This window comes from Cannabis sativa, chromosome 6, assembly GCF_029168945.1.
Source record: "Cannabis sativa cultivar Pink pepper isolate KNU-18-1 chromosome 6, ASM2916894v1, whole genome shotgun sequence".
In the NCBI taxonomy this organism is placed as follows: domain Eukaryota; kingdom Viridiplantae; phylum Streptophyta; class Magnoliopsida; order Rosales; family Cannabaceae; genus Cannabis; species Cannabis sativa.
Genome location: NC_083606.1, coordinates 66,424,681 through 66,444,736, shown reverse-complemented (window position 1 = coordinate 66,444,736; position 20,056 = coordinate 66,424,681). Strand labels below are relative to the sequence as shown.

The 20,056-nt window shown below is 28.5% G+C and overlaps 1 protein-coding gene across 1 annotated transcript; it reads right to left on the bottom strand.

Moving 5' to 3' along the window:
* Window positions 1–3,652: 3,652 nt before the first annotated feature.
* On the bottom strand, window positions 3,653–8,988 carry LOC115725035 (bifunctional riboflavin biosynthesis protein RIBA 1, chloroplastic). Its single transcript, XM_030654447.2, has 7 exons — window positions 8,662–8,988; window positions 7,206–7,602; window positions 6,875–7,096; window positions 6,325–6,647; window positions 4,946–5,075; window positions 4,381–4,677; window positions 3,653–4,240 (listed from the first exon to the last, which is right to left on the bottom strand). Exons 1-7 carry the CDS (start codon window positions 8,715–8,717, stop codon window positions 3,971–3,973), a joined length of 1,695 nt encoding a protein of 564 aa, XP_030510307.2. The 5' UTR covers window positions 8,718–8,988; the 3' UTR covers window positions 3,653–3,970.
* Window positions 8,989–20,056: the final 11,068 nt, after the last annotated feature.

The window sequence follows — 20,056 nt, the reverse complement described above, 5'->3', positions numbered from 1 at the left end:
GAGACAACAAGACTTAATTAGAGTGAAAGACTTTTTTTTAAAATGTAAGGATATTTTTTAGCTATGGAAAAGAATAATAAAAGTATAGATATATTATTTTTAATTGAGTGCTATATTAAGATACCATATTTTACATATTAAACTAAATTTCCTAAACTATCCTAATTTGACAGCTAAAACATTCGGTTATAATAAATAAATAAGTTAAATTTTATAATAATATATTTAAGTTTTTTTTTCTTTTCCCTTTTTTCATCACATCTGTTATAATTAATTGTTTTTTTATTCTCTTAAAAAATTGTTTTTTTTTATTTGATAAAAAGACACATATATATGTAAACCATCATAATTTGACAGCTAAAACATTAGGGTCTAAATAATAAAAAAGTTGAATTTTCTAATAAATTTAAGCTTTTAATACAGTAGGAAGGGTTCTAGCATTTTTTTTGTGTGTGAGATAATTTTTCAAAAGATTGCTGATAATATAGTTTCTTTTTTTTTTTTTAAAGATAATTTAGTTATATTTTAATAACAAAAATTATAATAACAATTAAATCACTTGAGGATTCTCTGTGTGAACAGGCTATATAATAGTGTGCAAACCACGAGCACCTTCATTCTACAACTAGTAATTCAACATAATAATTATGGGAATTAATTAAGGGAATCTAAGACTCTAGAGAAGATCTTCATATTAAAATATGATAGGTTATGCTATATTGTATAAACAATAATTAGTGGATGACAACTTTGTTTTATTAATGTTAGGTATTTTATATGATGACTTTCTTACACTAATTTTTGTAAAATTTGCCAATGTGAAAAAATTTGCAAAATTTCAATATGAAGTATTAAAATTTATAAAATAATTTCACTTAATTTATTCTATATGCAACCATGATAGTCACGCAGTGTAAATCTATAGTCGTTTTGCGATCATAATAATCGTTTATATAGTCACTCAGTATGACTTAAACCTGAGAAGCATGAATGCCTGAACCAGCAAAACTTGTAAAAGAAAATGTAAGATCTTGATTATCTCTAAAACCTTACAAATAAAAAAGAAAAATCTCATAAAAACTAAATCCAAAGATAAGATTGGATCTGTCACTAGCCTTGGTGTGCGGTAATCACTAGCTTTGATTTATTTACATATATTCAGCAACAAAAGGTAAGAATGAATTTGAAAAGTCAATAGGTAATTTTAAAAAGAGAACGTAAAAATACAAAAAAGTTGGAAAAGGTTGTACAATAGGTAATTTTCCTAAAAAAAAATTAATAAAGACTATTTTTATAAAATAATCCTAATTTTTCTCTAGTTTAAAATCCTAATTTTTTTTTTTACGGAAAATCCTAAATATATTAGGTATTGAATAGATCTTCTTTCGTTTCAAAAAATGATAAAACATCTTATTTTTATTTTTTATTTTTTATTTTTTAAAGGATGAAAATAAATCTCAAAACAAACAATTTGATAAAAGTATCTTTTTTGTTCTTTCCTAAAATAAGAAAATTTCATACATTGATGTTTAAAGATTTTTTTGTTTTTCTACTTTATTATTTAAAATATATAACCAAATTTATATTTTTTTTTATATAACCACAAATATTAAATTATATATTTTTTCTTTGCATCATTTAAATATATTGTAAATATATTTATTTTATATTTTATTTATAATGTTGTACCTAGATTTCCAAGGGACACACGTTACCACACCACAAGAGGCATGGAGAAGACGTGTCATCCTTGGAGTATCCCGAATGAACATACATCGACATGCTCTGACAAATATCTCAAGAAGATGATTCATGTTTCTCCTTATACAATGCGCGAGAGAAAAGAGTATGTCTCGAGTCTAGAAGAGCCCGAACATACTAGAGATCAAGGGTTTCCTCGTCGTTGGGGATCATGGTGTTAGAATTGTCTTGGATGTTTTGGTGTCAATTAGCCTCGGATGTCATTCCCTCCATAATGACAAGGAAACGTAATCAAGGCGTTTTCCTAATTTGAAAGGGCATTATAGCCTCTCCCCTATGTACATGTTTGTGTTTTATATTTTTCTTACTAAGTTTGTCGACTCACTGATATATTTTCTATGTGTATGTAAAGGCAAAAGAAAAACCGAAAAACAGTGAATTTGGAGCTTAATGAAGATTGTACATATCTAGATAGTTAGACCTGGAGGATTCAAATTTTTGGGAAACCATGGGCTCAATTTTGTAGTCGATGGGCGATACTTTTGTTAGGTTGTATTTTGTATAAGTTAAAAAAATAGATTAAGGATCCTGAAATTTATAAAACTTTTAGTGTTGAATATATTATTTAGTGAAGTTTATAATTATTTAAAAAGTTTTATATAAACACAAATTTTACATTAAACTCTTCGGTTAACAAAGATTAGCATAGTAATTAAGAAAAACACGATAATATGCCGAAGCTAGTAGGCATTACAGTTAGAGTTTATGCCCTGAAAAGTCTGTAAAGATATTTTTGATAATAAACATTAGTTAAACATTTCGATATATGCTTAAATGTTTAATTATTGATATTTTATATTGAATAAATTATATATAAATATCGAAAAATTCTACATTCATATATGAGGGTGTGACTTGTATTGTACAAAGAATTAAAATCACTAACCATGAATAAATTAGTCAGCAACATATTATAATTATAGAATCTTTAATCAACGGTTGCTAATACGGTTCATTGATGCTCGTTATTCGATGCAAGCAATCTCCCTTTAGATTACTAATGTAGAAAGACTTTTAAGTGAAGGAAAAGTATTTAATAGAAATTATATATGATATGGACCGAAGTTATCTTTATCAAACATATCGTTTACTATAAATGCCTAATTCACATCACAACGATGATCAATTAGTAGATCGACATGAATCCTGAGTAATCATGAACTCATGTTCATGTTATTAGTTTCTTTGATTCACTCGTTAAAATTTCTCAGAGAAGATGATATTTACAAATTCTATTTTTGGAAGCTAATAATATGAATGGCTAGGAATTTGATTTACAATCATAGAATACTGACTTTCCCAATAAATCAAATGTTGGTTCCCCTTAAGTATTAATTATTTGCACAAATTTATATTAGATCTAAATTATACTTTCATTAGTGAATTAATGATACTAAAAAATAATTATATAATTAGAAGAGTAAAACGATAATTTAACTAAAATTAATTATGAATCGACACAAGGAGTGCTAATTATATCAATGAACACTGCAATTGAACTCAGTAAATTTAATTCTATAATTAATAAAATTTCAATTTCATATTTATAGTGGAGTAATTATAGAATTAATAAATATGATTATTTAATTGGTGAGATTAAAAAATAATGTAATTTATTGGACCTTAGTATTATAAGTCCATGGTACCCGGATTATCACTTGCAACACTGGTTTCAATTAGACTTTTTTCTCTTCAATATTCTATCATAGATAATCTTACAAAACAAACATGAATTCAAACAAGAGTGAAAAGATGCCAATATGGAGTCTCATGATGAAAGCAAAAATGAAAAGAAACCATGAAAATTATTTTGAAGACAACCTTGCTGGTAAAGATAAAACAATCTCAACTACTAGCCAGAATAAAAACTTCAAAAGATAGCACAACCCAGTTGGACCCAATAATAATTCTATATTTTCTTTTATTCAAATTCCATCCATCTAGAGGACCCAAAAATCCACAATGAACAATACAAGATGATAAGAATTTTCATTATTGAAATTCCTTAAGCATAAATACAAAGGCATTCTTAGAACAATTGCACTAAGCAAAATTTTGTAATCATATTCTCAGATGAACTCAGTGTAAAAATAAATTGAATTAGAATAACAAATGGTAACAATATCATGCCATCACCTTTCTGTCAAGTTATACAGTTGTCTGCATATCACAACTGAGATGTGTTCTTCTAATAGATAGCAATAAGAGCTTATGAGTTAGAGACAGCATCAGATGAACTTTCCACACCCTGTTTACTATTGCTGTTATTAACGTTGATCAAACGGTTGTTGGGCTCAAACCCGTAAACATGCCCCATTTTCGCTCGTTTCGTCTCCAAGTACTTTTTGTTCTCTTTTGTAATCAGACTTAACAATGGGACTCTTCCCACAACAGCCAAGCCATAACCTTTAAGCCCGATGTACTTCGCGGGGTTGTTTGTCATGAGTTTCATCGTTCGAACACCCAGATCTCTTAATATCTGCATTATTCAAAGAAAAAAGTTAGTTAATTTTATGAACTTATCAGAGTTTCAATGTTGTGACTTGAGACAACATAATAAAGGCGAGCTTGGAGAACCGGTGAAGTAACATTTCACAGCAACAGCAGAATTAGTGTTACCTGTGCACCAATGCCATATTCACGTGAGTCGACCGGCAAACCTAGCTCTTCATTGGCTTCCACTGTATCACGCCCTTTGTCTTGAAGGTTATAAGCATTCAGTTTGTGACCCAATCCAATGCCTCTTCCTTCATGTCCACGGAGGTACACTAAGACGCCTCTCCCGGCAGCCTCAATTTGTTGCATTGCAAGTGCTAGCTGGTTCCCACAGTCACATCTGGCTGATCCGAATATATCTCCCGTTAGACATTCTGAGTGAACTCTTACTAGAACATCTTGTCCATCCCCAATGTCGCCCTGTTTGTAAAGTAAGATTAGTTTATACACGAACATTTTCTGGTAAGGCTTCTATTTTCAATTCAAACAATTAAAGGAAGAGTAATCAAATTTTGAACAAGTGAATTGTCATCCTAAGCAAACATTTTGGCTGAGGATCAGAACAGACATTAAGCAGTCTCAGAGATGTTAATGGAAAATATCAGCTTGAGTCATTAGCCTCAAATGGATTTCTATTTTCTGTGTCTGGGATAAAACAAATATTTGTTACAAAGCAAATATTTCTCACCTTAACCATTGCAATATGTTCAATCCCATCTAGGATAGATTTATAACAGTAAGATGTGAAAGGTCCCCACATTGTAGGTATCGGTGCTGCTGCAGAACGCACGATTAATTTATCCCTCTTCCTTCTATATCTGTCAAAATTGAACCAAATTATTAGAACAAATATAGACGATTAACAACTGAACAAGAGAAAACCTCCAGCACTAGTATTTTAGATAGGAATTGTTTTCTTAATATCATTTTCCACATCAGTGTAACATATGTATGACATAACAAGGACCGCACGATAATATAAAGAGCATTGTGAGAGCAGTTTGTTATTTGCATGCATGTCTTCTAAAGAACTACCACTTGTTTCCTCACCAGTGTAATGTTTCTTCTTTCCTTGGTTTATTTTCATATAACTTTAAAGAGTTTTTAATAACATGAAAGTATATTTTATGCTATACCCTTAAAAAATATTGTCAAGAGTAAAAGAAACAAAATGTCAATATCTTTAATGTTTCATTAGATTCTAAGAAAGGATATAAAGTCCACTAACATAGATACATTAGTTAAAGTCACTTAAAGTGAAACCAACAAATTTCTTCCAAATCCCCACCAAAGTACTCCTAAAGCTGTTTCAAATTTAGCAGAATGCAGCATATAAAATAGGATTTTGTTAACTTAGTAAAAGCTTTCATATGAACTCACTCCTGCAAAATAATCTGTTAGGCCTGAAATTCGTAGGAGGAAGAAAGCTACAAAACAGAAGCTTAGCTGAGTAATTTTTCCCAAGTCTTATTATTCAGTTTAGCTTCTGCTATCTTTAGGCTTAATTAAATGTATTGCTGATGTGAATGTCCAAGCCAGCTTATTATAATTGACTGTTTTAACTGTTAGTTAGGCCTAAGTCTCTCCTTGATACCCTATAAATAGATGTTAGCCCCTCATTTAGAGGCATCTGATTATTTTTGTGTAAAACAGAGTGAAAGGTCAGTGGGAAATTTCCAAGTTCTCGAATTCTTGGAACTGTAATTTCTGTTCTTATACCAATAAAGATTCAAGCAAGTTTTTCTACAAACCTTGTTTGTATCACAATCAGCTGAGAGAAAACAGGCTATTAATTTAAATGCTTGTGAGTATTAAGAATTTAGCACAAGTCCATAAAAACTAACAGACTACTACATGAACTCTAAAGAAATATGAAAGATGATAGAGAAGAAAAAAAGAAAAATAAATAGTTTCTTTATGTTATTCTAATGTTTATGCCATTCAATGATCTTAAAATATTGTAGTTAGCAATCACTTAACTCTAAAAGCATTAGAGGTTGTTGGTTCATTTATGTATAATAAATACAAAATCCAGGTACGCTTGACCAAGTGAGGTAATAGCTTTACCTTATTAAATCAGCAATAGATACAATTTTCAAGTTCTCCCTTGCTGCAAATTCGCGAAGCTTTGGTAATCTAGCCATGGAACCATCATCATCCACAACCTCACAAAGAACTGCAGCAGGATTGAAACCAGCTAGTACTGCAAGATCAACAGAAGCTTCTGTATGTCCAGCCCGTTTAAGAACACCACCTTCCCGGTATTTCAGTGGGAAAATATGGCCTGGTCGATTGAAGTCATCAGGTTTAGAATCCCCGGAAGCAAGAGCCAATACTGTTGTTGCCCTATCACGAGCTGACACTCCCGTGCTTGTACCATGTTTTGCATCCTATGAAAGAGCAAAAACAAGTCATTCATACAAAAAAGAAACACGAGAAAGAGTGGCAATGAAAAACGTCGAAAGATATTGGATATGAAATATTGAAAGTGAAAATCTAGTATGTTAATACAACTAAAAATTCGCATCTCAAACTACCCCGTAGAAGAAAAGCTTATTAGAAGAATGAGAAGATTTTTCATAGTCTCAAAATTTAAACTTCAGATATGAATACATACCACAGTAACAGTGAATGCAGTACAAAGTTTCTCATCATTCTCCTTTTGGTGTACCATCAAAGGAATTTGCAACCTCTCAAGATCTTCTCCTTTCATGCTCACGCAAACTATACCAGTTCCATACTTTACAATGAAAGCCATAGCCTCTGGCGTAGCCAATTCGGCAGCCATTATGAGATCTCCTTCATTTTCTCTGTCCTCGTCATCCACAACCACTACAATCTGTAGCTCCATATTTAAATTAGCAATGTATAAGTGAAAATAATTGGTGAAACAGAAGTTACTGCAATACGAGAATCTTTAACAATAAAAACCACAAACCAATGCTCACCTTTCCTTGACGAATGTCTTCAATGGCCTCTGGAATAGAAGCAAAACCTTCTGTTGGGCGATCGAGATCAAATTCATCATTGTCGTCAGAAAAACCGCTACTTGTTGGAGCAGTATCTGCTGAAAGTGCTCCAAATGAAACTGCATCAGGCTGCATCTCAATCCCAACAGTATGATCACTAAGAAGAGTACTATCTTCCAGTATATTATTTCCATTTGTATAAGCCAAAAGGTCACCCTCTCCAGATACCAATGCAGCTCTAGTCATCCCGGGACTTTTATTACTAAATGAAACTTTACCACCCAGCCGGACCATGGATAAATTGGAGGTATGACCATTTGCAAAGTAAACATTTTGAGCGTGCAATCCACTAAACAATTTGAAGTTTTTGCTTGCTCTACAAATGATAGAAAGCATGTAACATAAGGTAAGATACACATTTTTTATAAAAGGATTACTCAAACAGGAAAAGAACTATCACAAATGTTACAGTTTAAACATAAAATTACTAATTCAACCAATAGTTTATCAATTACAAGAAAATATGTGAAAGCAGAGCGAAGCAGTGAGCACTGCTGTTCTTTTGCCCTTTGCTAAAGAAAGAGAAAGAACTTATGGGGAAAATCCCATAAATAGCCAAAAGTTTCACTCCACCCCACAAAAAAAAAAACTAATTTCTAAACATTACTGTTTACGGCTGATAGTAACAATAACATTTGTCTACCCAAACATGTAGAAATCGGACAGACATGCCAATACAATGTCCGTGTGGTAATGCCTTGAGGAATTTAGATTTTATGTCCTATTGCACAGTAATTGTGACCAATGACAAAGACAAAAAGATAAAAGTCAGGGTAAACCAAATCCCAACATAGGCATATATCATCCCAAAACTGAATCTTCATTGCTCAAATTTATAAGGAAGAATGAAAGAGAGGTCTATTTGTTCATGCTCTTAATAATATGCTATCAAAAGCAAAAGAATGTCAGCTTTATGGTGTCCTATGTTTTTGTTTCTATTCTAATTTCTACTTCATAGTTCATACTTCCTCCAAATTGAAACAAACTTCAGTTAAGTAATATGCTAGTTTATATTTTCTCTTTTCAACAATTTTCTCCAAAACCATAATCTCATAATAACCATTGTCATGGAACTCAGACCTGCTTTGCTGAATAAACAAGTTGGATCTGATACTCTGAACAATTTAAGAAAATTCACCAACAAATTAATGATAATAAAACAAACATAAAAAACATATAATCCATGAAAAACTCCAAAATCAAAAACTTTGATGATCAAACTCTGTTAAAACAATAAACTTCAAAGACTTCAAAAACAGATTACAGCGAAGAAATCCCAATAGAAATGAAAAACCCAGATGGGGTTTAACGTAAAAAAAACATATAAGCCATGAAAAACTCCATAATCAAGGGATTAAAGGATAAAAAAGCTTACTGGGGTCGCGAGAGAGTAGTTGTAGGAGGGGATGAAATATTGATTGAAGAAGCCATTTTCGTTTGAATAGAAATCTCTGGAAGAAGTCAAACACCGGTGAGAGAGGAGTGATTGATATCTGTGAGATATTATCTCAATTATTACCAATATTTGGTTCTCTTTAAATTAATATATATAATATGATATGAATGAATGAAGAAGAAGGTTCAGGGTAGAAATGAATGAAATAATAGATTATGTTTATGAAGCAACGGCGAATTTCGCGTTATGGTGAAGAATTTATTGTCACATGTAGGTGATGTTGTGGTGTCCCCCACCACTTATAGAACTCCAAGGTCGGTTTTAGGTGGAAAAGTGGGTAAAAGAATATACTTTTGGATTGAGTTTCCAAAAACCAAAACCTATTTTTCATCCTCAAATAAATTAAATCATTTGTTAAATTATTTCAAAAAAAAAATAAATAAAACCATTTGTTAAATAATAATTACTGATTTTGTAAAAAAAAAAAAAACTAATTAGGATTTTTGTCTCTAAACTTTGACATGTACCAAATCATACTCGTGATCTTTTAAGGTCGTTAAAAATGCTGGTGAACTATTAAAATTGTTGGATTTAAAAACTTTTTTCTAATTTTAGTAAGAAAAGTCTAATATGGATGAAAGTTCAGGGGCACATTACATGATTTAGTACATGTCAAAGTTCGAGGGGCATGATTTGGTAGATATTAAAGTTTATGGAGCATGGTTTAGTATATAACAATCACTGAAATAGTAAATTGAATGAAATTAGACAAAAATCCTTAAATCCAACAATCTCAATAGTTTAAGGGACATTTTTAACGACCTTAAAAGTTCAGGGGTATGATTTGGTATATATCAAAATTCAGGGGGCAAAAATTTTAATTACAAAATGATCAAATATTTAATACTTAGGCAACAATAAAAATTTGAATCTTTCATCTTAGGAAGAAACTTCGTACGGATCAAACCAGACTATTTCATTCCAGGGAGCGCTAAGAAGCAAGGCCGGAGTGAGATGAGCGTAGGTTAGGTCAGGTACCAACTAAGTTAGGAAGCTGGGAAGAGCCGGTACGGCTAACTTTGAGCAGTCTTTCGGCCGGGGCTTCAATCATTTTATACATCAAATTCAAACCGACAGGGGGCACTAAACCGAACTAGGCTAAGAAGATGGAACTTGTTTTTCAATGATAATTTTCATTTTGAAAAATTTTATTAGTCTTCGATGAAAATATATACATGAAACTTTTCTATATTTCTCTTAGTTTTGATTAATTAATTTGAAGTTATTACTAAACACTACTTAAAATTATTTAAATTTATTTCAAAATTAATAAGATATTTGTTATAATGAGCAACAAACCTAATTTTTTTGTAAGGACAAAGAACAAAACCTAGTTGATAACTTATAAATGTTAGTGCCCCCACTCAAAGAGTTCCACTTAAAAATAAGGAAAAATTTTAAAAATATATTTCTTTTGTGTTTTATTTATAATTTTATAATTTAAAATTTATAATTATAAAAATATACGTGTAAAATTTTAAAATTATAAAAATACAATTTATTTAACAAAACATAAAAAAAACAATGACAAATCAACATTATGATAACTCTAAATAAATTATAAAACAATAAATATATCAGAAAAATAAACTCATGACAATTATAAAATAACCAATAAAAGGTTTATTATTTTTAGTGATGAGGTATTTTTATAAATAAAAAAGTTAAAAGAATAAAAATGATTTTTTTTCTGTATTGATGTATTTCTATAATTTTTAAATTTTTTTGATTTATTATGTAAATTTTTCGTAAGATATTTGTTATAACGATGAACAAACCTAGAATTTTTTATTTTATTTTGTAAGGACGATGAACAAACTTAGTTGATAGTTTATAAATATTATAGTGCCTCCACTAAACAGAGTTCCACTTAAAAATAACTATTTTTTGAATTTGATAATACTTTAAAAAGCCCCTACAAATGAAATTTTGTATTTTATAATCACCAACTTATTATTTAATTAATCAATTAATTAAATGTGAAATAATAAAATTGATACTGAAATAGATTATTTGTAGCTACAGATCAAAATTTTGTAACTAGAGACTAGCAAACTTGTAAAGAACTAAAGTGCAGAAAAATAAAAACACACAAAAATTTTATAAGTGGTATTAGCAATCCTTACAGATTATACTATTGCACAGGGTTACACCCAAAAATAAAGATTCATTAGTAAAAATTTCAAAAATATAAAGTTTTTGACTTATGCATAAATAGATTCTCTCTAATTGTATCATGCAAGCTTGATGTATTCTCCCTTGACGTATGAACCTTTCTAAACCTTTAAGAACTCGAACTCCCTTCGATCTGCTTGAAGTGCATTTGCTTCCTCCTGATGCAAGACTTAACAACCTTCTCCCGAAAGTTTCGCACTTCATTCTTCTTTTTTGTAGACTTATTTGATGACTCAAAACAATTACAAAGACACTAATAATAGAGGTAAAGTTGAACTCACTAACCTCTACACAACAAAGACTTTTTTTTTTTTTTTTCTAAAGATATTACAATTTATAATGAAATGTGAAAGAGTTAACTAAACTCTAGCAGCAGTACAAGTATTTATAGTCACCATACTCACATTGATTGGGCAACTAATGCACGGTCTAAACTGACCTGTTTGGCACATGTGTACTATGGGGAAAAATAGTTGTAGTTGTGTTATGAAAAACAGCAGCTGCAGCAGAATTGTAGGAAAAAAATGAGTTAAGTATTTAATAAATTATAAATTTTAAAGTACTACGAATTGTTAAGATCTATTATAATGATAGTGATAATGATATAACTAGTTTTTTTATAATCACAAATATATAAGTATTTATTTTATATAACATTTTTATTTTCTATATATATATTTTTTTTCATGTTTTTCAAAGTATAAATTTATATGCATTTTTTTTTTTTTTTTGACAAAGTGATTAGAATCACTCGTGAATTTACGACGCCCACGTCCGCCACCGGCGCTGGAACCTCCTCGAACCGGGATAGCTCATCGTCTAACCGCAGAGCATGCTTTGCCAAGCCATGGGCCGCTAAGTTCTCAGAGCGAGCCACATGGGACAAAACTGCCCCCGGAAATTTAGACAATAAAGCTATAACATCTTCAAACAACGCTCCTAATAACTCAATAAATACTGAAGTTCCACCTGAAAAAAACCAAAAACAGCATAAAACTTTAATTAGAAAACTATTCAAATTGAAGAGAATCAACCAACCACCAAGACTAAGCAACTAGATCTCCCTATAAAATACTAGAACTAGCCAAAGGGATTACCCTTTGGCTAGTAACAACTAAATTATAGCATTCTACTTCATAACCTTCATAGGATCCCTATTCCCTACTCTTACTCTTTTAAAATCAAACATAAATAAAATTTTCCTTTAAATATCCATTATTCCTTAAATATTCAAAATATTATATACTAATTATTTTATTTTTTTTCTTAAAAATATTACTTATTTATAGAATAAAACATGTCAAAATTCTTTAGTAAGTCAAATTATTTATTATTTTATTTATAGCGTAAAACATGTATCTATAATCTTTATTCAACCTAAATTAAACTAAAATTGTATTAATATCCTTAAAACTTAAGATTGCACTTTTCACATTCAAAAGTACCATTTTCCTAACACCACTTCATCATACATTTAATTAATAATATTAAATTAATATTAATTAATCCAATTCGGTATTATGACATAATGCTTCCTTATTTATTATTTAAATAGATAACCTCCTAATTATTATACCATTCAAATTATTATAAAACTATTCATATTAGTATCTTTCTATACAACTAATAAGGTAATAATCTCAATCTTCATTAGCATTTACTTCCCATTTATTTCAATATCTTCCCAAAAAAATAAAATAAAACAAAGTATACTCAATTCACAATTAATATCCCTACCTCTAATTTATTACAAAATCCCACATTTATAATTTATATACCAAATTAATATTATGTTATCTATAATAAATTTATATTTATAATTTATATACCCAAAATTAATATAATGTTATCTATAATAAACTAATAAGGCAATAATTTCATAATTATATACCATAATTGTTAGCTATTAAATTTTATAATATTTTTACAATTCATGATATCTTGTAATTTTAACCAATTACCCTAAATAATTAGGGACGAGCCATAAATCATGCGTGAAAACCTTAAAAGGCACCAAATCCATAAACAATGGTGCAGCTCATCCATCAAATTTGTACTTCCAATTCTTCCATAAAAAAACTAATACCAATCATCCAGAAATTCTTTAAAAATACAAATAAATATAATAATTTTGGTACATTCCCAAAATATTGACAACAAACCAAATTTTTATAATAATTTGACTTCCCAAATATATCTGAACTAATATATTCTCATTAGACCATTAGTGTTTCCACCTCCCTTTATTACAAGATCCTCAAGATTCTTATTCTTCAATTTACTTAATTAATTATAATATTAGAATCTCAATATTAAAATTCTAAACACTTTCCTTTTATGCTGAAAATTCCTAAAAAAATATAAACCAAAAGATAGCTAATAGGAATTAGCGTTTAAAGTAAACACTCTTAAACATTATTTCAATTAAAAATATTCTTTAAAACATACCTTAACCAAAATAATCCTTTTATTCCGACTAATAAATCTGTATAGTGCATAACTTATTAACTTTAAAATATTAATGTGTCAAAATTTTCTTATACATTCAATACCGAAAAACGTGAAAATGTAAACAAACTACCCTAAATAATTAGGGGTCCAACCATATAATAGGTGCTAAAGCCTTGTAAGGCGCCAAAGCCATAAATAATGGCGCAAAATAGAACAAAATCAATATAAAACAAACCTATAACAAAAAAAGAAAACATTGAAAAAAGAAAAAATAAAAAAGAGTTGTGAAACAAAAGAAAGAAAAATATTGAACTCATTTACAGCAACAAACGATAGACAAATAAAATTGAAATAGAAAACTCTTAAGGTAACTTGAACAATGAATCTGATCAAGAGGTATTAAACTACAGAAAAGTTGCTTCAAAATCGTGATCACTGGTCCTTAATATAACCAATTCTTTCACGAATCACACAGATTATATCCAACAGTATATACACCAACTAAAACACTATCACAATTCACATAATATCGAAATACGGCTATATAAAATGGAATGAATTTAGTCTACAAAAAGAAAAAAAGAAAACCAGAGAGAGATATTTACCGTGATAATTTGTTAGAGGATCAAAACGATGGAGAAGTAAGTACTGGGGATGCGATCACGAACAACGATGAAGAAATAGAAAGGTTGAAATGTTGTGAGAGGTAAGAGTAATAAGAAGAGAGAGGACCGTATCGATAAATTTATATGCATTTGATAAAAATAATTTATAATGTTTTTATATTATATTTTATCAAATGTAAAAAAAAAAAATCAGAAACTCAAGTATATATGAAAATTTTTAAGTTAATATGGTTTGTTAATGTTAAAATAAAACATAATTTTTTTTTTTAAAAAAAAAATAAGATATTTAATCATTATTTATTTTATTATAACTACTTTATTTAAAATAGGCTAATTAAGATTTTTGTCTCCTGAACTTTGACATGTACTAAATCATACTCCTGAACTTTTTAAGGTTGTTAAAAATGCCCCATGAACTATTGAGATTGTTGGATTTAAGGACTTTTGTCTAATTTCATTCAATTTTACTATTTCAGTGATTGTTTATGTACTAAACCACGCTCCCCAGATTTTGATACCAAATTATGTCCCTCGAATTTTGACATGTACTAAATTATGACATCTGAACTTTTATCCATGTTAAACTTTTTTACTAAAATTGGAAGATAAAGTCCTTATTATATTAAAAACCACTAATGAAGGAATGGAGGAAAGGCTAAGAAACATAGAGAAATGGAAAAGGTAATGGATGATGTGAATATGCATCGGGAAACATAGTTCAATTAACTACCTCTCATTTCTTAATGAGATGGGTCCAATTCAAAACAAACAAAACAAACACGAATGAATGAATGAATGCATGTATGGCTCTCATAATATACTTTTGTCTTGTCCTTATCCATCCAACTCACTCAACCTCCTCAATCATAATCACATTTCTCTCCACTCCAATTTCTCAACTCATTTCATTTGGTCAAATTTGATGTTTCTTTTTTTCTTTAAAAAAGGAAAGAAAAATAAAATTAATTTGACTAATCAAGGATTAAGAAGAAGATTCATGTTCTTCCTTCCTAGTCGCCACGCTCACCTACATTGACTTTGACCACTTGTCAAAGTTGAGAGAAGAGTAACAGAATGGAAGCTTTTTCCAAAAATCTATACTTGTTATAAAGTATTATATTGTTATGTTTATATTATTGCTAAAGATAATATTTTATAATTAGTTAATAATTTCTTTAAAATTTTTTTTAAAAAAAATAATATCTTCAAAATTATTATTTATATAAAATTTGATACTTAATTACACTAATAATAATATGACACTGAAAAGAATACTAAATACTACATTACCTTTTAATATTTATTCATATTATTAATAGATGTCCAAATTATTAAATTAATTATCAACATGATTACTTGAGTTTCCTATTCGTTTAGTTTTATTTTTGTATAAATAAAAATTCAACTCATTAAAATAAATGAGTTTTTATAATATGTTATCAACACGAGTTTTTGTCTCAGATAAATATTTTTTTTTTGGTTAAAGTTCATAAATTATTTTGAGGCCACGATGTACTACATATATACATACTCATCCCACTGAAATAATTTCAAGAATAATTTTTCTTTCTCTTCTTTGTTACCTATACATTATATATTGTTAGAGAGTCTCACATTGCTAATGTGTGGAAAGATTATAGAATATATAAGCGGAACAGGCTACTCCTCCCATTGACAATTAGTTTTGAGATAGAACACCATTCACCTTATTCCAAATTCTAACTATATATATGGTCTTATTCTCACTTATCTATATAAAATTGTTTTATATTTTCAAGATTCTTTAGAATAATACAATTAATTGTATGTGTTTACTTACACAATAATTAATGTGTGCCATTAAAAGCCATCACTATGTATGGTTAAAACAATATCCTTATATTATAGAATAGAGCATTGTTATTAGGTACTATTGGTGTCTAGCACCTTTGTGACATGTTGCGTTGCGATTGACTAGAGATATTCCTTAAAAACTATTATATTAAATTATATGGGACCCAATACTTAGTTGGACCAATAGCAATATTGACACATAGGAGGGTGCTAGGCACCACTGGTGCCCTTCAGCATTTCTCTATAGAATAATACAATTAATTGTAGAGAAACGCTAAAGGGCACCACTGGTGCCTAACACCCTCCTACGTGTCAATATCGCTATTAGTGCAATTAAGTATCGGGTCTTATATAGTTTAATATAATAATTTTTATGGAGTATCGCTAACCAATTGCAAGGCGACACATCTAGAAGGTGCTAGGCACCACTGGTGCCCAATAACAATGCTCTTAATTGTATGTGTTTACTACACAATAATTAATGTGTGCCATTAAAAGCCATCACTATATATGGTTAAAACAATATCCTCATATTATAGAGACAAAACAAGTGTTTCTACCATAAAAATTATAATCACTACCATAGAATTATTTTATTATTAATGGATGTTCAAATTACTAAATTAATTATATTAATTATATTTTCTTTTATTATATTAATTTAATTTTCCACTTTTTTTAGTTTTATTTTTATATACTTCTATGCTAAGAAAGCTTGTTTTGTCCCTATCTATGTATGTGGACATTTTATTATACATTGATTAAAGATCCAATGACAATTAAGGAGGAAGGAGTATGGGAATAAATAATGTGGAGTTTAGCACATGTTGGCATATCCCTTAATTTTTTAATAATATTTTAATAATTTTTAATAATTTTTTAATATTGTCCGATTTCAATGCCATGCCATTTAAAATTCCATCGAATGAATCAATAGTTTTCTATTCTAATAGATATAGAATGCTATTTAACTCAATTTAACTCAACACTAACCATAAGATAAATAAGCAGAAAATAGAAACCAAAGTATCAAAAAAAATGAATGAGAGGAAGAAAGCATTCTAATTCGAAAAGGGATTAGTTGTCAGTCTGGTTGGTTCTTTGCGCCTAGTTTTGGTGTAGCAGCTATATTTCGATTCATCCTCTTTTTTCAAGGGTTTCATAATTGGACATTGAACCCATTTCATATGATGGGAGTTGCAGGGGTCTTGGGCGCTGCTTTGCTATGTGCTATTCATGGTGCTACCGTAGAAAACACTTTATTTGAAGATGGTGATGGTGCAAATACATTCCGTGCTTTTAACCCAATAATATTTTAGTAATTACTATTTTATTTTTACTATGTAAAATTCAGATTATTCTTTTTATTTAGAGAAAAGAAAAATAAGATTCCATTATTTTTTTTCTTTTCCAATGGTAAGTTCATTTTTTTTTTTAAATTAAGTTGCTTTAAATAATAATAAAAAAACAATTATCCTTATTTTTTTTAATGACCGCTTCCATCATCATAGCACATTAAAATTTTTTGTTTTGTTTTATTTTTTTTTGGCTAATTAGTATTTTTTTCCCCTGAACTTTGACATGTACTAAATCGTGCCCCTTGAACTTTTTTAGCCGTTAAAAATTTCCTCGAACTATTGAGATTGTTAAATGTAAGGATTTTTGTCTAATTTTAGTAAAAAAATTCTAACATAGATGAAAGTTCAAGGGATAATTTAGTACATATCAAAGTTTGAGGGGCATGATTTGGTAGATATCAAAGTCTGGGGAGCATAATTTAGTACATAAACAATCACTGAAACAGTAAAATTGAATGAAATTAGACAAAAGTCCTTAAATTTAACAATCTCAATAGTTCGGGGGGAATTTTTAACGACCAAAAAAGTTCAGGGGGCACGATTTACTACATGTCAAAGTTCAGGGAGAAAAATTACTAATTAGCCTTATTTTTTTCAAGTAAAAGTGAATATTATTTTACAAATACAAAAAAATTTAAAAATACAAACATACAATCTTTTAATGTATTTTTATATTGTGTTTTTATTAATTTATTGTTAAATTTTTATTATTTATATGTTATTTGTTATTATTATTATTTATATTATTTTAAAGTTATTTTCCTGTAACTTTTATGTAATTTTCTTATTATTTTTATAATGAGTAATTTGCGGTAAATACTTAAATTTAATTTCTAGTTGCAAATAAATGCATGACTGTGAAGTGTCAATTAAATTGCCACATAGCAATCCTTAATTGGTTCATGTCATTAAATTTTTATTTTTTATTTAAAAATTATTTTAAATAACTAATAAGAAAATGACACGTGGATAATGACGAGACATTTAACGGCTAAGTACATACGAAAGTTTCAGAATTATTGGTTAAGTATTATTACCGCCAGGGGCGGAGCCAGGATGAAAAATTAAGGGGCGCCAAATTGTATATATATTTAAGTGACAAATATTTCAAAATATATTATTAATTTATGATTAAAATAAAAATATATAACGTCTCTCTTGCATATTACGAAAGTCATTTATAAGTAAATTTACACTAAATTTTTTAATATTTTTTTTGAGTAATTTGCAGTATAAATAGTTAAGTTTAATTCTCCGTTGTAGATAAATACCTAAGTTTAATTTTTGACGGTAATAATACCTAAGTTATATTTCTAGAACTTTTGTAGGTACATGATCGTTAAGTGTCAAGTTATTATCCAAATGTCATTTTTTATTGATATATTTAAATTAATTTTTAATAAAAAATAAAAAAAATTATTGACCTGAACTAATTAGGGATTGTTACATGGCAATTGACTTAACACTTAACGGTTAGATACCTACAGAAATTCTAAAAATATAACTAAGTATTATTACCTTTAAAAATTAAACTTAGATATAAAGTTAAACTTAGGTATTATGCCACAAATTATTCTTTTTCTTTCAATATATACTAGTAAACAGTCACTTAAAAATTCAATCTTTTCATAAAAAGTGTAATTTTTATTATATTCATAGTTGAATAGATAAACATATTTTAATTAGTTTTCAACTAAGTGACTATGGTGACTAGATTAGGAAAACAGACTAATTAATATTATTAGGAAAGAAAAATAAATATTTTGTAAAAAGGAAACATATAAATATTTTATAAAAAATGAAAAGAAATTGTATTTAATTTAGCATTTAACTTTGAAATTTTTACATGAAAAATCCATTTTACACAATTTATTACAAAATTACTCACACACGCCTATGACTACATTTTTACTTACAAAGTTGCTTTTATTACACAAATACCACTTAGTCATCATTACATCCATCATCAATCAAATCCTACTCTCTTCCCTCTCTTTTTTCATTTTCTATCAATCAATCCATCATTTCACTCTTTTTTTTTTCTTTTCTTTTTTTTTTAATTTTATTTCAGTTTTTAATTTTTTATTTTTAATTTTATTTCAGTTTTTAATTTTTCATTTTTAATTTTATTTTCAGTTTTTAATTTTTTATTTTTTTTCCATAACAATTCTTCTTTTCTTTTTATTTTTAATTTTTAATTGTAAAGCTAGTTTCTTATATATTGTTGCTTAGGTCTAGGATTGACTTCTATCAATCAATCCATCATTTCACTCTCTTTTTTTCTTTTTATTTTTAATTTTATTTCGAGTTTTTAATTTTTAATTTTTAATTTTATTTCAGTTTTTAATTTTAAATTTTTTTACATAACAATTCTTCTTTTCTTTTTATTTTTAATTTTTAATTGTAAAGCTAGTTTCTTATATATTCTTACGAAGAAACGGACCTTGATAACATATGGAGCGACTGTGTAGAGAATAAAGCCAGAAAGAGTATAGAAATCATTGTGCTTCTTATGTATGTTTGCTCAACAAATAATGCAGAGATTTCATTGTCAACGTTTCTGGGAAAAAAGCTAATATTGGTGCTGATGTTCGAACCGAGGTTTGTTTTCGGTTTCTTTTTGGTTTTCTCCCATATTTGAAATTTTACACCTTCTATATGTATTTTTTTAATATGTTTTTTATCTAGTTGTTTCCTGTCCATTTTTATATCAATGGGTAACAATGAGATTTATCATGGATGTTGATGTTCAAAGAGTTTTTCCTGTATTTTAGTTTGTATACAGTTGTTTTGTAGTTTTATTATAGTTTTGCTACTTGCATATGTTATTTCATTATAAAATTAATATGCAACTATTTGCACAAAACTTAC

Bases quoted from the DNA above. Each gene is read 5' to 3' on its own strand.
- LOC115725035 (XM_030654447.2), bottom strand. From the start codon at position 8,717: ATGGCTTCTTCAATCAATATTTCATCCCCTCCTACAACTACTCTCTCG. The intron at 7,603-8,661 runs GTAAGCTTTTTT...TATCATTTGTAG, and splicing joins ACTACTCTCTCGCGACCCCA to AGCAAGCAAAAACTTCAAAT. The intron at 4,241-4,380 runs GTAACACTAATT...TGAATAATGCAG, and splicing joins AATATGGCATTGGTGCACAG to ATATTAAGAGATCTGGGTGT.